The 21,379-nt window shown below is 42.7% G+C and overlaps 1 protein-coding gene across 1 annotated transcript; it reads left to right on the plus strand.

The window, feature by feature from the left end:
• The first annotated feature begins 322 nt into the window (after window positions 1-322).
• LOC124139386 (transmembrane protease serine 9-like) lies at window positions 323-20,211 on the plus strand. The gene is made up of 8 exons (XM_046506420.2): window positions 323-406; window positions 1,180-1,255; window positions 12,110-12,311; window positions 14,607-14,664; window positions 17,536-17,653; window positions 17,880-18,044; window positions 18,222-18,361; window positions 19,432-20,211. Exons 1-8 carry the CDS (start codon window positions 404-406, stop codon window positions 19,591-19,593), a joined length of 924 nt encoding a protein of 307 aa, XP_046362376.2. The 5' UTR covers window positions 323-403; the 3' UTR covers window positions 19,594-20,211.
• Window positions 20,212-21,379: the final 1,168 nt, after the last annotated feature.

Below are 21,379 nucleotides of genomic sequence, written 5' to 3' on the forward strand. Positions count from 1 at the left end.
CCTAGGAAGTACAGTTCAATATCAAAATAGCCGAGGTGAACCGAGGCTAGCGTAACTTCGTGATCTAACCACACTGTATGTTTAACGCTAAGCTATGCGCCGATTCTTGCACTTAACACACGTACAAGCCGTTATAAAATGCCGTCATCGCGAGGGACATCGAACAAGTGGATTCAACGTCGGAGCTAACGATTTCGGGAACGTACTAGCCCTTCCTCCAGTGGGCAGACTGCAACCTGCTAATTTCGCGAGAAATGTCTAAACGAGGGGGGAAGGCTTGCTGAGTTTTATGTGCAAATATTGAGTTACTCACTAAGGCCACTCGCTGGTGAAGGGACCGACACAGGAACGCTGGAGATCTGAGTGGGTTAGAAGAACACACAGCGTGGGACTTGACGCAAACATGGTGAGTGCCATTCCGTATGGATCTTTGCAGTTTCTTTACCTGCAAAACTCTTCAGTGGTTTAACGCAACGATTTGGGGGTTTATCCATGTATTTGTGAATCATTGATGTTTTCTTTCCGTAATCTCTCAAAGCATTACACAAGGTGGCTTAGGGTGGTTCATACGCTTCAAACTGATAATATATTTGAGGAATATGGATTTCATATTTGAATATGTGGTACCGTGACATGCGATTCAGGGTTCAATTTTTTTATTTAAGCATTGTCTTTAGAAAATGGTTGTTAGGCTGTGTTTTGAGAAAGTGTTGGTTGGGCTGGGAATAGGGAAAATGTTGGTTGGACTATGATTTGAGAAAGTGTTGGTTGATCTGTGTATTGAGTCAGATCGATGAGTCAGTAGCTTTATCTACCCTACACACTACCCTACACTAATCACTTGTAGCCGAATTTCTTGACTTTCCTTTATATGTGTTTGTGCCAAAGGTGGGGGCAGGATACGCTCACCTTTTCGGACCATCACTATTTGATGGTGATTCATAAACACATGTTCATGATACAGTCGGAATGGTATTATCGACTCTGCTTTTAGCAGATATTTCTTCTGGCTAAGTATGGAAAGGACTTTGTCGTTTTTATTATTCATTGTGCATGTTAATCGTGTAAGGGTTGTTAACTTTGTAAGTGAATAAATTCGTTTCATTGATGAAACATTGTCATGTTTAGATTTAAATAAAATAAAATTTCCAAATTCACACATTTATTCTCTTTTTAAAGATCTGCCCGACAACATCGCGTGCAACGTTCTTTGTACTCATCCCCGCCATCCTGATTGTCCTGTGCAGTGCAGAGGGTAAGACCACATACACATTGAACGCTAGTATTATTCTTATTATCAACAAGAACATCATCATCATCATCATTATTATTATCTTCTTCTTCTTCTTCTTAACATATTTTAAACTGTTTTCCAATATCAGCCATCACGCCATATCACGACCCTGTAAAGATGCGGGCAAACCAGGCAAATCAGTGATTGATAACACGAGCACCTGTTTCAGTATGTTCTTCACAAACCATGGTATTACTGTTTACGCATATAGAATCCCACTGGATCAGTACCTGATGGTATCATAAGGTACAGCCGTACACGTTCAATGGACAAATGGACACCTCAGACAACGAAAGTCTTAGTGAATTATTATTAGATCTTGCCTGAGACCCTAAAAATGAAATTAATTCGGATGGTTGACACAGTATTATTCATAGTTTTATCTTTAAATAGAATGAGGCTTCAAACGGGAATAGTTCGATTTGAATTACAGACATTACAACGCCAAGCATTCCCATCACAATCAGTCCACAAAATAATGCTCTCATCGACTGAACTCAGTGAGAGGAATCAATTGAACGTACCTCTTGGTATCGAACCGGACAAATTCAATATTGTTTTGTCAACTTGGAGGCAGATCGGTATTCTACTTGTTTAAATCGCGTACAAATATAGATCAGAGATTAAATATGTAGACGTCAGTGTTTACCAATGGGGAAAGTAGAGAACAAACGTACCTTGTGATGCACGTCAAAACTCAAGTCATGACTTGTGATCCCCATAATATTTCGACGGGTCATTAAGACTTCTTGCTCTTCGACATTTCCCTAGCGTCACTAAGACACCTTGCTACCTCGACATTTCCTTTGGGTCACTAAGAGAACTTACTCTCACGACATTTCCCTTGGGTCAATAAGACAACTTACTCTCTCGACATTTCCCTTGGGTCAATAAGACAACTTACTCTCTCGACATTTCCCTAGTGTCAGTAAGACAACTTACTCTCTCGACATTTCCCTTGGGTCAATAAGACATCTTACACTCTTGACGTTTCCCTTGGGTCAGTAAGACATCTTACACTCTTGACGTTTCCCTTTGGTCAGTACGACAACTTACTCTCTCGACATTTCCCTTGGGTCAATAAGACAACTTACTCTCTCGACATTTCCCTTGGGTCAATAAGACAACTTACTCTCTCGACATTTCCCTTGGGTCAGTAAGACAACTTACTCTCTCGACATTTCCCTTGGGTCAATAAGACAACTTACTCTCTCGACATTTCCCTTGGGTCAATAAGACAACTTACTCTCTCGACATTTCCCTAGTGTCAGTAAGACAACTTACTCTCTCGACATTTCCCTTGGGTCAATAAGACATCTTACACTCTTGACGTTTCCCTTGGGTCAGTAAGACAACTTACTCTCTCGACATTTCCCTTGGGTCAATAAGACATCTTACACTCTTGACGTTTCCCTTGGGTCAGTAAGACATCTTACACTCTTGACGTTTCCCTTTGGTCAGTACGACAACTTACTCTCTCGACATTTCCCTTGGGTCAATAAGACAACTTACTCTCTCGACATTTCCCTTGGGTCAATAAGACAACTTGCTACCTCGACATTTCCCTTGGGTCAGTAAGACAACTTACTCTCTCGACATTTCCCTTGGGTCAATAAGACAACTTACTCTCTCGACATTTCCCTTGGGTCAATAAGACACTTACTCTCTCGACATTTCCCTTGCGTCACTAAGACACCTTGCTACCTCGACATTCCCCTTGGGTCAATAAGACAACTTACTCTCTCGACATTTCCCTTGGGTCACTAAGACAACGCACTCTCTCGACATTTCCCTTGGGTCAGTAAGACAACTTACTCTCTCGACATTTCCCTTGGGTCAGTAAGACACCTTGTTACCTCGACATTTCCCTTGGGTCAGTAAGACAACTTACTCTCTTGACATTTCCCTTGGGTCAGTAAGACACTTACTCTCTCGACATTTCCCTTGCGTCACTAAGACACCTTGCTACCTCGACATTCCCCTTGGGTCAATAAGACAACTTACTCTCTCGACATTTCCCTTGGGTCACTAAGACAACGTACTCTCTCGACATTTCCCTTGGGTCAGTAAGACAACTTACTCTCTCGACATTTCCCTAGGGTCACTAAGACAACTTACTCTCTCGACATGTCCCTAGGGTCAGTAAGACAACTTACTCTCTCGACATTTCCCTTGGGTCACTAAGACAACTTACTCTCTTGACATTCCCCCTGTTTCCATTTAATAACTTATCAAACTCAAAACGAACTGGGATTCAAACCCACAACCACGGCCGAGTGACTGGTAGATCAACTGGAGCACCCAAGACCACTGTATACCACATGTCCACTCTTCACGTTAGAGTAGATGATCGTCTGGGATATATCTTATCATAACGTCCCAGATAGATGCAGAAACCACGCATTATCGGAGAGCTCAGACACATTTCTGGAATATGATAAAGTACATTTACCGTGAGAATAGTTATGTACTCAGTGTGCCGGTGTATATAGGACAGTTTATCAAGTACTCAGTGTGATGGTATATATAGGACTAATGAACCTTCCACTAGACTTCAGGATAATGAGATCTTCATCAGATGCTGATGAGATGATCAGATGATCAGGAAAGATGCTGGCATTGTCGCGTTATTATTTTTTGAATATTGGTATATGACCTTTATGTCATTATCTAATCATGCTAGGTAACGTGCCTATACACACTCGTAGATGCCCTTTATAATCACAATCAATTTTAAATCATTACATTGAAATACGTATTCCGAGGAACATGACTTGTTTTTTCTATTCCCGCATGGATTGTCGTTATCTTGAAGGCAGTGGATCAAAGGGCGGAGTTCTCTTTAGACTCCTTGTTGTCTTATATAGACGCCCTAATCGAAAGAGCTGAGACAAGCAGAGATCAAACAGTTGATAGGAAGGTGTAGGTCATATGAATGCTTCGATATAAGTAATACTTTGAGATAATGCTATGGGATGCTGACACACAATCAGTCACGATTCAGACATCTCTATCAAGAATTAAGCAGTACATACTGGCACCTGTTCTGCTCCGGAACTGTTTAAGAAATAAGGTGTAGTTTTAGAAATAAGAGTGAGTGAGTGTGGTTTTTAAGACATAAGGTGTAGTTTGTTAAAGTTAAAGCCGATTGTAGCAATATTCCAGCAATATCACGGCGGGGGACACCAAAGAGTATTTTGTCAAAGAACACACTTACCAAGACTGTTCCCCAGCTACTGTGGTCTGTGAAACGATTGTGATTTATTTATTTTCGATGGCATTTCGAAAACTAAGAATTGTAGGTACTGGCGTTAGACCATTCCGAGCATTTCCTGTGTGTAGTTTTATGGTAGACATTGTGGAGGACATTTCCAAAGTTGACAAAAATTATGTCCGATGCAATTCCTTATTTTGACTTGTACCATATGTTCTTTGAGGTGAACAACTGACTTGCCTTTGCAAGTGTTTGTGACAGGTGCCAAGATAAGCTCATGAGCATATGGTATCAGCACTTGTTGAGAGTGATTCATAAACACATGCCCTTGATACACTCGGTATCGTATAGTTGACCCTGCTTTTAGCAGAGATTTATTTGACTATGGAAAGGGTTTTGGCGCTTATATTTACGTTCTTCTTTTCTTGGGGCGGTCGGGTAGCCTAGTGGTTAAAGCGTTTCCTCGTCACGCCGAAGACCCGGGTTCGATTCCCGACATGGGTACAACGTGTGAAGCCCATTTTTGGTGTCCCTCGCCGTGATATTGCTGGAATATTGCTAAAAGCGGCGTAAAACCATACTCAGTCAGTCAGTCAGTCTTCTTTTCTTGATTAACGCCGCACTCGGTAATAAAACATCTATAGGAACTAAGGTCCCGTAGGGACATACATGGGGCCAATGTCAGGCAGTGTATTATGACAGTAAACAGATCAATGCCTGTTCGACTTAGACGAAATTCGCGGTCCGTATTACGCAGAAGGTCGTATACATGGGTTTGGTTTTCCATCACATGTCCTTCATTTCCTTTAACACGACTCTACCATAACGCTACCTCGTCGTGAGAATGAAACGAAATCGATTCACCTGCCGGCATGGCGAGCGTTCTACCCCTGAACATCAATACGTCATTACGTACCGGAAGTGGCCTTATGTTGAAACATGTCTCAATGCTTTAAGTGTTGCTTCTCCATCACCGGTCTGCTTGATCTCGCACCCAACTCCCCCGTGCTGTATGTCACAACCGCATCACGAGATATCAGTCCCTTGTGATCACGTGATCATACTGTCACATGCCACATCTTGGACTCATATGTGACCCAATCGTGTAATTCCGGTGAGAGTCGCTGTGCCCGCTTGAAGGCATCTGTTGTGTAGATAATGTTAGAGAGAGCCCATGTGCAGTGGTGAGGTGACGTTCAATGAGCGATCTGTGTGCTATTGCGAATAGTGTTTCCAGTTCAGATGTAAGGACATGTTGAGTCACACATACATTCATAAACTTTAACTCTGTAACTTTATGACTCAGTGACAAATATTAGTCACGGAGCAATAAGTGTAACGTGAGTCACTCACTGTTATTCAGACAAACATGACTGGATAACAAGATGACATTATTCAGATTTGTCAGTGTAAAATTAATCATCAGAATTATTTTTGTAATTACATTTTTATTGTTCCTAAAGTTGTAGAGTAATACAGAATTCCATCAAAACATTTTTCGGATTGCATAGAATGACACAATACACTCTATAATATTTAATCACTTCGGGTTTTCCTCCCACATTTAGCTGACACGCCGCGATATAACTGGAATACTGTTAAAAGCGGCGTTAAACCCAACTCACTCAGTCACTATAAAATGTTAAAGTTTCAAACTAAAACGGTTGCAACACACAATCAGACTCAAACATAGCATATGTATCAACTGAGAGTTAAGAATCAAATGCTGAGGATAAAAGTGACCATTTTTTGTTTGAGTTATTTTGTCATCCATATTTTATAGCAATACGTTTCTCCATTGAAGTAGGTTTAAAAGTTGATCAATCATGAGAATTCTTAGTAAGATTTAGTTATACAGTAAAGTACGGTTATAACGAACTCAAAGGGACTACTAATTTTAGTTCGTTGTAACCGTAGTTCGTTATAAGCATATATACAGCATAACTACAGCAATAGTCGGGACCAAAAAAGTAGTTCGTTATATCCGTCAGTTCGTTATAAGCGTGTTCGTTATAACCGTAGTTTACTGTAAATGATAACTGTATTCGCGAAATAGAATTGAAACCCTGCTCCAGTTGCGACCATACCAGATTACATAGAAGAGAGAACTAGGAGTTGAAATTAAAATGCAACACAGATTTAGAAACTAGGCCATGGTTGGTTTATTTGTAAGTAATATATTGTTTGATAGGCATTACTTAGAAGTTTACGGATGACAAGGTAGACACAATTTTATAGATATCAATTTCTTTAATACTGTAGAAAAGTGGCGTTTCGGTATAGATCCTTATACCGTTGTCAAGCAAAAAGTATGACAGTATTAAAGAAGTTGTTATCCATAACATTGTGTCTACCAAGTAATATATTGAAGAAGACGTTGTACTCTTGCCGCATGCTGCTGTCGACTTATTACACCAGGTTACAGGCTCCATTTTTTTCATCTATTTATAACATGTTATTAAGACGTTGTTTATCTTTTTAATGGATGCTATTAATCCGATGTTTATCGACCAGCTTGTTAGATAATGGGTTTCAAATGTATTGTTTATTTGCATAACAAGGATAATAAACTCGGGAGAAGCTGACTGATGGAAGCGTTGTTTGCCTGATGGACCACATGGCCTTGACGCAATGCCCCACATGTTCAGTGCCAGAATTACCCTATAGTCTTGTTCAGTTACATTGCAGAAATGTGCATAGATAGATGGATTGGTGGATGTTTTGACATGGAAGTGATCGATGGAAGGGTGAATAAGATTATTTTGATGGTGGGGAAGATGGAGGGTTGAGACGATACATGATGGATGGATGGACGGATGGACGGATAAAACCGATAGGGATATGTATGGATGGACGGATCAAACCGATAGAGATATGTATGGGTGGACGGATAAAACCGATAGATATATGGATGGATGGACGGATGGAACCGATAGAGATATGTATGGCTGGACGGATAAAACCGATAGAGATATGTATGGATGGACGGATAAAACCGATAGAGATATGGATGGCTGGACGGATGAAACCGATAGAGATATGTATGGGTGGACGGATGAAACCGATAGAGATATGGATGGCTGGACGGATAAAACCGATAGAGATATGGATGGATGGACGGATAAAACCGATAGAGATATGTATGGATGGACGGATCAAAACCGATAGAGATATGTGTGGATGGACGGATGAAACCGATAGAGATATGGATGGATGGACGAAAAAAACGATAGAGATATGGATGGATGGACGGATAAAACTGATAGAGATATGGATGGACGGATGGAACCGATAGAGATATGGATGGATGGACGGATGGAACCGATAGATATATGGATGGATGGACGGATAAAACCGATAGAGATATGGATGGATGGACGGATAAAACCGATAGAGATATGTGTGGATGGGCGGATAAAACCGACAGAGATATGGATGGACGGACGGATAAAACCGATAGAGATATGTATGGATGGACGGATAAAACCGATAGGGATATGGATGGATGGACGGATAAAACCGATAGAGATATGTATGGATGGGCGGATAAAACCGATAGATATATGGATGGATGGACGGATAAAACCGATAGAGATATGTATGGGTGGACGGATAAAACCGATAGATATATGGATGGATGGACGGATGGAACCGATAGAGATATGTATGGCTGGACGGATAAAACCGATAGAGATATGTATGGATGGACGGATAAAACCGATAGAGATACGGACGGATGGACGGATAAAACCGATAGAGATGTGTATGGCTGGACGGATGAAACCGGTAGAGATATGGATGGCTGGACGGATAAAACCGATAGAGATATGGATGGATGGACGGATAAAACCGATAGAGATATGTATGGCTGGACGGATGAAACCGATAGAGATATGGATGGATGGACGGATAAAACCGATAGAGATATGGATGGATGGACGGATAAAACCGATAGAGATATGTATGGATGGACGGATCAAAACCGATAGAGATATGTGTGGATGGACGGATGAAACCGATAGAGATATGGATGGATGGACGAAAAAAACGATAGAGATATGGATGGATGGACGGATAAAACTGATAGAGATATGGATGGACGGATGGAACCGATAGAGATATGGATGGATGGACGGATGGAACCGATAGATATATGGATGGATGGACGGATAAAACCGATAGAGATATGGATGGATGGACGGATAAAACCGATAGAGATATGTGTGGATGGGCGGATAAAACCGACAGAGATATGGATGGACGGACGGATAAAACCGATAGAGATATGTATGGATGGACGGATAAAACCGATAGGGATATGGATGGATGGACGGATAAAACCGATAGAGATATGTATGGATGGGCGGATAAAACCGATAGATATATGGATGGATGGACGGATAAAACCGATAGAGATATGTATGGGTGGACGGATAAAACCGATAGATATATGGATGGATGGACGGATGGAACCGATAGAGATATGTATGGCTGGACGGATAAAACCGATAGAGATATGTATGGATGGACGGATAAAACCGATAGAGATACGGACGGATGGACGGATAAAACCGATAGAGATGTGTATGGCTGGACGGATGAAACCGATAGAGATATGGATGGCTGGACGGATAAAACCGATAGAGATATGGATGGATGGACGGATAAAACCGATAGAGATATGTATGGCTGGACGGATGAAACCGATAGAGATATGGATGGATGGACGGATAAAACCGATAGAGATATGGATGGATGGACGGATAAAACCGATAGAGATATGTATGGATGGACGGATCAAAACCGATAGAGATATGTGTGGATGGACGGATGAAACCGATAGAGATATGGATGGATGGACGAAAAAAACGATAGAGATATGGATGGATGGACGGATAAAACTGATAGAGATATGGATGGACGGATGGAACCGATAGAGATATGGATGGATGGACGGATGGAACCGATAGATATATGGATGGATGGACGGATAAAACCGATAGAGATATGGATGGATGGACGGATAAAACCGATAGAGATATGTGTGGATGGGCGGATAAAACCGACAGAGATATGGATGGACGGACGGATAAAACCGATAGAGATATGTATGGATGGACGGATAAAACCGATAGGGATATGGATGGATGGACGGATAAAACCGATAGAGATATGTATGGATGGGCGGATAAAACCGACAGAGATATGGATGGACGGACGGATAAAACCGATAGAGATATGGATGGATGGACGGATAAAACCGATAGAGATATGTATGGATGGACGGACGGATTGGTGGATAAGATTGATAGATAGATCATTTGATCGATTGGTCGACGTGTAGAGAGATGGGTGGGGAATAAAGACAGATTGAAGGTTGGTGAAGAGATGATGAAGTTGGATATTGATGCTTAAGTGATGGGACGGCGGATGAGGAAGAACCAGTGAGAATGGCGGTTCAAGGCCGAAGCGTCGAGAATCGTTCATATATAGTAGGACCGAAATATCAAATGGCGAAATTGTCATGTTGTTATGTTCAGTACCGAACTATCGAAAAGGCCAGATAATGTATTTGATTAACAATAAGTGGTACCAATTAACTTATGGCCTCGTCGGTATTTCTATTTTCCCCACATAAGGTTAAAAAGCTAAAACTGACGACAATTGGACGGAAATAGAAGAGAGCAATACAACAAATAGCGGTCCCGAATTGACTTATGTCTTCGTCGGCATTGCTCTTCTCCCTACTTCTCTCTGCTAGATTATAAAATTCAAAATAGACACAGATTTAAGATCAAGGTGATCAATGTTACTTACAAACAGGGCAGAGGAGACCTAAACACGTGTTGAGGTAGATTTGGAGAAAGCTACACACAAAACCATGGGAACCGCGCTCCCACACGCTCAAGTTGTTGTCCATAAATTGTGTCTACTTTGTCATCCGTCAACTTCTAAGTAATGCCTATCAAACAATTTACCTCGACTCCTGGTAAATTTAGACTGATAACTTTTCCCGCAAAGTGCATTTGCATATGAACTCTTATAAAATGCATTATGATGGTAAACTATATAATAATTATATAAATAAAGCGACAAAACCCTTTCCATATCCAATAGAAGTCTCTGCAGAAAGCAGAGTCGATTGTACAATTCCGACTATATCATGAGCAAATACAATATGAAACAGTTGTTACAATAATTCTATTAAACAGTGGCAATATATGTATATGTCTTGTGTTCTGTACACAACACTGAACTGTCGAAAGTACTCGGTGCAATATGATCTTTAATCGACACCGAGCAGTCGAAAGTACTCGGTGAAATGATCTTCAACCGACACCGAACAGTCGAAAGTACTCGGTGCAATGATCTTCAACCAACACCGAACTGTCGAAAGTACTCGGTGCAATGATCTTCAACCGACACCGAACAGTCGAAAGTACTTGGTGCAATGATCTTCAACCAACACCGAACTGTCGAAAGTACTCGGTGCAATGATCTTCAACCGACACCGAACAGTCGAAAGTACTTGGTGCAATGATCTTCAACCGACAACGAACAGTCGAAAGTACTTGGTGCAATGGTCTTCAACAATGATCTTAGATTTTCGACATTTCGGACCGACACCGTATGGCGTGTGAACCAAATATATAGTTATCTACTTACATATGTGATTGAGTATGATGTTATATAGGACAACAGATGGCCACTTATATATGTGGTAACTTGATGGAAGGACGGAGATACATTGAGATGGCACATTGTGAGTGGACTGACGTGACAGACGGGTAGAAGATGGATGGTGTGATACAGATATATGGATATATGTGCGGATATTGAGATAGCGTGAGCTTGTTGGAGTTAACGCCGCTTTTAAAGTTGACACTGCACAGCAAATTGCGGCGTTTAAGACAACTGAGCCACGGAGTTAACAGAAGAACATAGGGGATGCATTGGTACTTAGCTTGTTTGACGAGCATTGACATATATCATTGATGGGTGATAAATAAACAGGTCTTGAGATAAACAAATATAGAGAGTGAGTTGGAATTAACGCCGCTTTTAACAGTATTCCAGTTATGTCATGGCGTGTCAGCTTGATGTGGGAGGAAAACCCGAAGTGATGCAGGTCGTAGATGTTTATCACTTCGGTAAAACCCAGGAGCACTGGTATGGCGCAGACATAATCGGGGCGAACCGGGATTCGAACCCACAATAATAGGTTTCTGGCGTGCCGAAGGGACGCAAGTTTGCATAGCGAGGGGTGGTCGGGTAGCCTAGTGGTTCGCTCGTCAAGCCGAAGACCCGGGTTCGATTCCCGACATGGGTACAGTGTGTGAAGCCCATTTCTGGTGTCCCCCGCCGTGGTATTGCTGAAATATTGCTAAAAGCGGCGTGAAACCATACTCACTCACTCACTCACTGCACAGCGAATTGCGGCGCCTCAGACGGCTTGGCCCCCCGTTCTCCTTACTCGAATATAGAAACAATACCGAAAATCTTTGTGATTATTGGACACATAGGGGACTGACTATGAAAGGAAGAATAACGTTGAGTTACTAGATATCACATTTTCATCTTTGCTTTCTCTTCCTCCCCAGATGCTGAATCACGCGTAGAGAGGGCTATAGGAGGCCGCCCTGTCTCGCGGGGTTCCACGCCCTGGTTGGTGTTGCTAAGGGCCACCATAGTAACCACGCGGTTCCTGGGAATTCCACTTCAGCATCGTCATATTTTCTGTGGGGGAACAGTTCTCAATGACCGGTGGGTCATCACCGCAGCCCACTGCTTTAAGGAGTACGGGTGAGTGTTTATACACTGACGGGCGATAGAACGTATGCACCCATCTTTGATGGTACCTAAAAATGTAACAAGAAATGGTTATTCGAGGTTGATCTATCTACCCATGTCGGGAATCGAACCCGGGTCTTCGGCGTGACGAGCAAACACTTTAACCACTAGTCTACCCGACCGCCCCGCACACATGTATAATGATATGTGTACATAATAAATGTATAAGTCATCATGAAAATATTTTTTAAAACAATCATAACAAACATGCCTGTGTTAGCCGGGCTTAATGATCAAAGGGAGCCAAGATCTGACACGGGAACAGTCGGGAAACGTTCATCCTTGTAACAACAGTAAACATTCAGTACGATAAGCATGAGGCGGTGAACGCTTATTAGAGAAGTATGATTCATGGTTATATAAACACTACGCACGCACGACGTTGTGGGTTTCAGTTATAACAATATCAAGCATGTCTTCACTGACCTAGGGCATCATAAAATGATGTAACAACAATGTTATTATTACTTCCAAAAGAAGTGGCGGTCGGGTAGCCTAGTGGTTAAAGCGTTCGCTCGTCACGCCGAAGACCCGGGTTCGATTCCCGACATGGGTACAATGTGTGAAGCTCATTTCTGATGTCCCCCGCCGTGATTTTGCTGGAATATTGCTAAAAGCGGCGTAAAACTATACTCACTCACTCACTTCCAAAAGATTAATTATGAAACATTGTAAAATTTACCACGGTAGAAATACAAAACATTTACTATGCCTTTTCGTCCAGCCATTGTGTGACTGCCATAATTGTTCGTCCAATTCTAGACAATGCAGCATATGTTGCTAACATATGATGTGCCAACAAAAGAGGTTTTATGCCATTGCAATTGAGTTAAAATTTAAACATTTATCATGTATACCACTATGATTGTGTCCTCTTATTCCTTGGGGGCGGTCGGGTAGCCTAGTGGTTACAGCGTTCTCTCGTCACGCCGAAGACCCGGGTTCGATTCCCGACATGGGTACAATGTGTGAAGCCCATATCTGGTGTCCCCCGCCGTGATATTGCTGGAATATTGCTAAAAGCGGCGTAAAACCGCACTCACTCACTCACTCACTCTTATTCCTTGAAGACAATACCAAATGTTCCAGGAAGTCATTGTTGTCAAAGCATGTGACGAGTTTTGTTTTCTACTTGTATATTACATATGTATTAAAACACATATGTAACATGTTCTCATTTCTGATTCTGAAGTTGCCACATGCAAATTACAGTGAGTGAGGGAGTTGTGTTTAACGCCGCTTTTAACAGTATTCCAGTCATATCACGGCGTGTCAGCTTAATGTGGGAGGAAAGCCCGAAGTGATGCAGGTCTTAGGCGTTTACCACTTCGGTGAAACCCACGAGCACGGGTATGGCGCTGACAAACTTAGAAACATACTCGGGGCGAACCCACAATCATAGGTTTCTGGTGTGCCCAAGGGACGCAACTCTGCACAGCGACTTGCGGCGCCTCAGACGACTGGGCCACCCGTGCCCCCCATTTTCTAAGGAAAACTTACTTCGCAAATCATAAACACATAAATATTTCTTACCTTGGTACACATGTACTCGAACTCAGGCTTATACTCTAAAGCACAGGAGGGACCGTTACAGAGAATCTCACCGTCGACGCAGGTGCAGGTATGACAACGTCTTTCCCATGTCGTTCCGTTCGTAATGATTTGGATTGCGTCGTAGTCTATTTCATAACAAGAACGCCCCCATGTAGTAACTTTGGATAAATGATATATCCGAAGCGTAAACAATTTTGTATAGATGATATATCCAAAGCCTAAACAATTTTGTATATATTAGCTATTCAAATTTGGATTTTGAATCATAGGTTTCTGGTGTGCCCAAGGGACGCAACTCTGCACAGCGAATTGCGGCGCCTTAGACGACTGGGCCACCCGTCCCCCCCATCCAAATTACAATTTGTTTCACCTTCTGGGTTACACATATGCGCTTTATGACAGTCTAGGTACTTGAATCAATAGGTTGGCATGCTTATAAATTTTGCGCGCCGTGTTGATGCTCTGGATTAAAGTTATCTTTACTGCATGTGTCTCATCTTCCTCAGGGAAGAGAGTTAACTGACTATAAAAAAATCAGTTTCCGCCGCAAGGGTGGGAACTGGACTTTTAAAGTAAGTGAACTCTCTTGCCTTGGGAAGATGAGACACATACTGACAAGATAACTTTGTCTATATCAATGTCTATAATATGAACCAATGAATATTTGTCCAACTGTTCGTTTTTTCATTAAAGATCAAATGCTCGAACACCTCGCAACTGGGAAGTCCGTCTCGCCACAACTAAACTCAGGGTAAGTCTCACTGTAGGTCAGTATGCCTCACTGTAGGTCAATATGTCTCTCTGTAGGTCAATATGTCTCTTTGTAGGTCAATAAGTCTCACTGTAGGTCAGTATGCCTCACTGTAGGCCAATATGACTCACTGTAGGTCAATATGTCTCTTTGTAGGTCAATAAGTCTCACTGTAGGTCAGTATGCCTCACTGTAGGTCAGTATGCCTCACTGTAGGTCAATATGTCTCTCTGTAGGTCAATATGTCTATCTGTAGGTCTGTATGCCTCACTGTAGGTCAATATGTCTCTCTGTAGGTCAATATGTCTCTCTGTAGGTCAATATGTCTCTCTGCAGGTCTGAATGTCTCACTGTAGGCCAATATGTCTCTCTGTAGGTCAATATGTCTCTCTGTAGAACAATATGTCTCTCTGTAGGTCTGTATGCCTCACTGTAGGCCAATATGACTCACTGTAGGTCAATATGTCTCTCTGTAGGTCTGTATGCCTGACTGTAGGCCAATATGTCTCTCTGTAGGTCAATATGTCTCTCTGTAGGTCAATATGTCTCTCTGCAGGTCTGAATGTCTCACTGTAGGCCAATATGTCTCTCTGTAGGTCAATATGTCTCACTGTAGGTCAATATGTCTCTCTGCAGGTCAATATGTCTCACTGTAGGTCAATATGTCTCTCTGTAGGTCAATATGTCTCTCTGTAGGTCAATATGTCTCACTGTAGGTCAATATGTCTCTCTGTAGGTCTGTATGCCTCACTGTAGGTCTCTATGCCTGACTGTAGGCCAATATGTCTCTCTGTAGAACAATATGTCTCTCTGTAGGTCTCTATGCCTGACTGTAGGCAAATATGACTCACTGTAGGTCAATATGTCTCTTTGTAGGTCTGTATGCCTGACTGTAGGCCAATATGTCTCTCTGTAGGTCAATATGTCTCTCTGTAGGTCAATATGTCTCTCTGCAGGTCTGAATGTCTCACTGTAGGTCAATATGTCTCTCTGTAGGTCAATATGTCTCACTGTAGGTCAATATGTCTCTTTGTAGGTCTGTATGCCTGACTGTAGGCCAATATGTCTCTCTGTAGGTCAATATGTCTCTCTGTAGGTCAATATGTCTCTCTGTAGGTCTGTATGCTTCACTGTAGGCCAATATGTCTCTATGTAGGTCAATATGTGTCTCTGTAGGTCTGTATGCCTCACTGTAGGCCAATATGTCTCTCTGTAGGTCAATATGTCTCTCTGTAGGTCTGTATGCCTCACTGTAGGTCAATATGTCTCTTTGTAGGTCTGTATGCCTGACTGTAGGTCAATATGTCTCTCTGTAGGTCTGTATGCCTGACTGTAGGTCAATATGTCTCTCTGCAGGTCTGAATGTCTCACTGTAGGTCAATATGTCTCTCTGTAGGTCAATATGTCTCTCTGTAGGTCAATATGTCTCTCTGTAGGTCAATATGTCTCTCTGTAGGTCTGTATGCCTCACTGTAGGCCAATATGTCTCTCTGTAGGTCAATATGTCTCTCTGTAGGTAAATATGTCTCTGCAGGTCTGTATGCCTCACTGTAGGTCAATATGTCTCTCTGTAGGTCAATATGTCTCTTTGTAGGTCTGTTTGCCTTACTGTAGGCCAATATGTCTCTCTGTAGGTCAATATGTCTCTCTGCAGGTCTGAATGTCTCACTGTAGGCCAATATGTCTCTCTGTAGGTCAATATGTCTCACTGTAGGTCAATATGTCTCTCTGCATGTCTGAATGTCTCACTGTAGGCCAATATGTCTCTCTGTAGGTCAATATGTCTCTCTGTAGGTCAATATGTCTCTCTGCAGGTCTGAATGTCTCACTGTAGGACAATATGTCTCTCTGTAGGTCAATATGTCTCACTGTAGGTCAATATGTCTCTCTGTAGGTCAATATGTCTCTCTGCAGGTCTGAATGTCTCACTGTAGGCCAATATGTCTCTCTGTAGGTCAATATGTCTCTCTGTAGGTCAATATGTCTCTCTGTAGGTCTGTATGCCTCACTGTAGGCTAATATGTCTCTCTGTAGGTCAATATGTCTCTCTGTAGGTCTGTATGCCTGACTGTAGGCCAATATGACTCACTGTAGGTCAGTATGCCTGACTGTAGGCCAATATGTCTCACTGTAGGTCTGTATGCCTGACTGTAGGTCAATATGTCTCTCTGTAGGTCTGTATGCCTGACTGTAGGCCAATATGTCTCTCTGTAGGTCTGTATGCCTGACTGTATGCCAATATGTCTCACTGTAGGTCAATATGTCTCTCTGTAGGTCAATATGTCTCTCTGTAGGTCAATATGGTTCTCTGTAGGTCTGTAGGTCTCACTGCAGATTAATATGTCTCACTGTAGGTCAATATGTCTCTCTGCAGGTCTGAATGTCTCACTGTAGGCCAATATGTCTCACTGCAGGTCAATATGTCTCTCTGTAGGTCTCACTGTAGGTCAATATGTCTCACTGTAGGTCAATATGTCTCACTGTAGGTCAATATGTCTCACTGTAGGTCAAAATGTCTCTATGCAGGTCTGAATGTCTCACTGTAGGTCAATATGTCTCTCTGCAGGTCTGAATGTCTCACTGTAGGTCAATATGTCTCTCTGCAGGTCTGAATGTCTCACTGTAGGCCAATATGTCTCACTGCAGGTCAATATGTCTCACTGCAGGTCAATATGTCTCTCTGTAGGTCAATATCTCACTGTAGCTATGGCTTGGCCCACTGTAGGTCAATATGTCTTATTGACCTTACAGATTTCTTTTATTATTTCATTAAAACCTGCAATATTCTATATGATGTCAATGTATCCGGCCGAGGAAGGGGATCGTGAAACAGGACTGCAAGGGTCATGTATCGTGTGTTTTCTCTGTCAGACATCGCCGGCGGAGCGGCTACTACATCTGCTGGGGCGACTTCTACAACGATCTGAGTGGATGCAGTGGGAGATCGGGGTGGAGAGGATAGTGATCCACCCGCACTATAACGAGTCGAGTAGGTAGTCATCCTGTCACCATTGGCGTCCATCACTTAAGTAGCACACGAAACCTCGCTACCTACTATGTGGCCCCGTCGTTGGTTCTTATCCTTGTTCGACCTGAATGCTTATGTATGTCCACTCCATACCCATCCTCGCTCACTCACTCACTCACTCACTCACTCACTCGCCAAGAACCTACTCGCCCTTCCACTTACTCACTCACTCACTTCTGTTCTCCAGGTATCTGGGCCAATGACATTGCCTTGGTCCGGCTGAGTCGTCCAGTGCCTTCCGGTCCCGAGTTCGGCTACATCAAGAGGGTCAACCTCCCCCGTGCCTTCGACGACAGTTTCCCAGGGGTGGGGCAGCTGTGTGTCACTACCGGGTGGGGGTGCACCAGTAACGGTAAGTCAACCACCATGCAGTTAAACAAATACATTAACTATAAAGAAGCACCACGTTTGAAGAAGAAATTGCACTTTGTATTACCGTGCAGGTGAAAATGAAAAAAGTTAAAATTATATGATATTTTGGAAACGAGAATCTGTAATGGCAAACTACTTGACTTGTGATACCCACTAGGTGGCGGGCCATCTCCTGTAGCACGTGAGATTCAGCTTCCGGTGTACAGTGACTACATGTGCGAACTCCACTACAGTATCCGGGACATGGACAAACGGGTGTGTGCAGGCTACAGGAATGGAGGAGTCGGCGTTTGCTCGGTATGGAGTTCATACTTCAAGCTGTTACGTCGCCAATCTGTTAATGTTTGTTTGTTTGTCTGTTGTTTTACGCCGCACGCAGTTTTCCAGCTCTATTACGGTGGTCTGTAAATAATCACTGGACCAGACAATCCAGTGATTGATATCATGAACATCGAACCACGCAACTGGGATACGATGACATGCATCAACTTAGTCAGCGAGCTTGACCACCCGATCCCTTTAGTCGCCTCTTACGACATGCATAGTCACCTTTTACGGCAAGCATCGGATGCCATATATGTGATCCCCGTGATACTCCGGGTATACACCAACCCATGCTTATCGTAAGAGTCAACTAACGGGATCGGGTGGTCAGGCTCGGTGACTTGGTTGATACATGTCATCGTATCCCAATTGCGTAGATGGGTGCTCATGACGTGGATCACTGGATTGTCTGGTCCAGACTCGATTTCTTTACAACCGCCATGATATAAGTGGAATATTGCTGAGAAAACCCCAGCAATTTTGAGTCAAGGTCTTGTAAGAATATATTTAGACGAATCTACTTTTAGCCGGCCACAATGTTGGGATTTCCTTTATATTCATCCTCGATGAATTCCCACAGGTACTTAATGAGGTACAAAATTCCTGAGATTGAAAGAGAGTATGTTATTATCCTACGGTAATTTCAGACTGTACGTTCGTCAGTTGTTGGCTCGCATTGGTCGAACTGTACACGTAGTGTCTGCCATGTAGCCGTGGATTTCACTACAGTCGTAAACATACTGAGGGTTTCCGATCCCCATAACGCTGACACGCAGGTCTCCAGCAACCCATGCTTGTCGAAAGAGGCGACTGTGCTTGTCGTAAAAGGCGTCTAACGGAATTGGTTAGTCAGGCTCACTGACTTGGTTGATGCATGTCATCGTATCCCAGTTGTATGGATCGATGCTCATGATGTCAATCACTGGGTTGTCTGGTCCAGACTTGATTATTTACAGACAGCCGTCAGCAGGAATATTGCTGACAAACAAACACAAGAACTGTTGAAAGCAACGTTAACCGTGGTCACTCACTCACTCTTGCAGGGGGATAGCGGGAGTCCACTAGTGTGCCGGGAGGACGGTGAAGACGTCATAGCGGGCGTCGTCTCCTTCACCAGCCGTGATCGTCCCGGGGAATTTCCTGCCGTCTTCACACGCGTCACCGACTACGTGACATGGATCCGCAGCGTCATGGGCGTATCATGACGACATCGACGATGGCATGTTCTGTGATACTGCTATACAAGTGTAGATGTATAATGTTAATTAGCGTTATCGGAGCGGACGATGCACGTCAGAATGTATACCCACAAGGCATCAAACTCGAATATAGATTTTCATAAACTCTGATGTAGGTATCAGGACGCACTGGCTCTACTAGTATCTGGTATCTTTGCACGAAGCACATTTTTTAACAGTTATCTGGCGTCAGCTGATCGCGTGTATGATGCACCCTTCATCAGAGGCGGAGCGAGGGTTTTGTAAGGGAGCAGGGGTGGGGATGCACACAACCGAAGTCACACAATTAACAAAATCAAAAGGCCTCACAAATTGACACGGAAGTGTCTTGAAAAGGGGATATGTACGTTCTGCACGCCTTTGGGTCCATGTGATTCACTACTGCCGTGAAATCTACCGTTATCTACAACATATCGGCTTTCCGGACTTCAATCATCTACCGCTATGTAACAGTTAATAAAGGGAGGTAAGCAGGAAGGTTAAGTAATGTTTGAACGATCTCATTCACATTTACTGGGTAAAATTCACAGGAACTCGTTATTGGTCAGTAAATAAAAATATATACCCCCTATATGTAAGTAGAGGGGGTATATATTTTTATTTACTGACCAATAACGAGTTCCTGTGGTAAAATTTGTATCGTAATGTGCGCTTTCTATTTGGATCGGAAAATGATAAATTTATTACTTCGACTGATATCGGATGTAGCTTTATACTAATTCCAGGGGGTACTGATGCTGGCGTTATGATGAGAAACATGATTTTTTTCCTATTGTGTCCAGTGTCTCTGTCCAGGACATATGGCTGAAATGTGGAAGTATATTCACAAAATGCATTCATGTCATAATATGTCACGACTTTAGGTGCACGTATATATGTCGTTGTGCAACATGTTTCATAATACGATTCAAGTCGGATACATGTTTGTAATTAACCCCCACAATGGGAAATATTTCTCATGCTATTTTTTATCTTTATTATCTTGAATAAATATTGTTTTAATTTGAATTTTGATATTTTTAGTCATTTTTTAGTTAATGAATGTCCTTCTACAGGCACATTACCGTTGTTTATTGTTGATTCTCCTTGCGGCAATCTGTCCCAATCTGCTCCAAGGTAAGGTTGGCAGCGTTTGGGCTGGTCGACGTGATGCTTGAGTGAGTGAGTGAGTGAGTGTGTATTAACGCCGATTTGAACAATATTCAGTCGTATCATGGTGTGCCAGATTGATGGGGGACGGGGGGAGGTAAGTGAGTGTTGCAGGTCCACATTTAATTGGGCGGAGTGGGCAGGCGGTCCCTACCGCTTAGGCTAGGCAGGTTGTTATTCAGCCTCTTTACAGTGTTGTCACTACCCCTAGGGTACTAGTGTTCAGTGCATTCACCCTGTGCACTCAAAACAACTCACTAATCCGATGGACTCGTGAAGACCCACGTTGGAATAGGTCTTTAGCAACCCATGCTTGCCGTAAAAGGCGACTTTGCTTGTCGTGAGATGGGATCGGGTGGCCAGGCTCGCTGACTTGGTTGATGCAAGGAACAGGACCGGTGTTGATTCAATGTTCTCATTTATTTCTGTATACTTGCATATATAGGCTACAACGAAATAATAATTATAATAAGGTTACGCCTTTAGCCATACATAAAACTGACTAAAGCGCCTTGAGACTATTCAATAAAGGACTTGAGCGTTACTACGGAGATTGTACGTACGCATCACATAACCCGACACGTGGTTTCTTGTGAACAAAAAA

Source organism: Haliotis rufescens, unplaced genomic scaffold (genome assembly GCF_023055435.1).
Source record: "Haliotis rufescens isolate VD_foot unplaced genomic scaffold, xgHalRufe1.0.p SCAF_27, whole genome shotgun sequence".
Classification (NCBI taxonomy): Eukaryota; Metazoa; Mollusca; class Gastropoda; order Lepetellida; family Haliotidae; genus Haliotis; species Haliotis rufescens.

What these genes read in the sequence shown, in the direction of transcription:
- LOC124139386 (XM_046506420.2), top strand. An exon ending in TCGCCACAACTAAACTCAGG is followed by an intron (nt 14,665 to 17,535) that starts GTAAGTCTCACT and finishes TTTCTCTGTCAG; the next exon opens with ACATCGCCGGCGGAGCGGCT. An exon ending in GTGGGGGTGCACCAGTAACG is followed by an intron (nt 18,045 to 18,221) that starts GTAAGTCAACCA and finishes GATACCCACTAG; the next exon opens with GTGGCGGGCCATCTCCTGTA.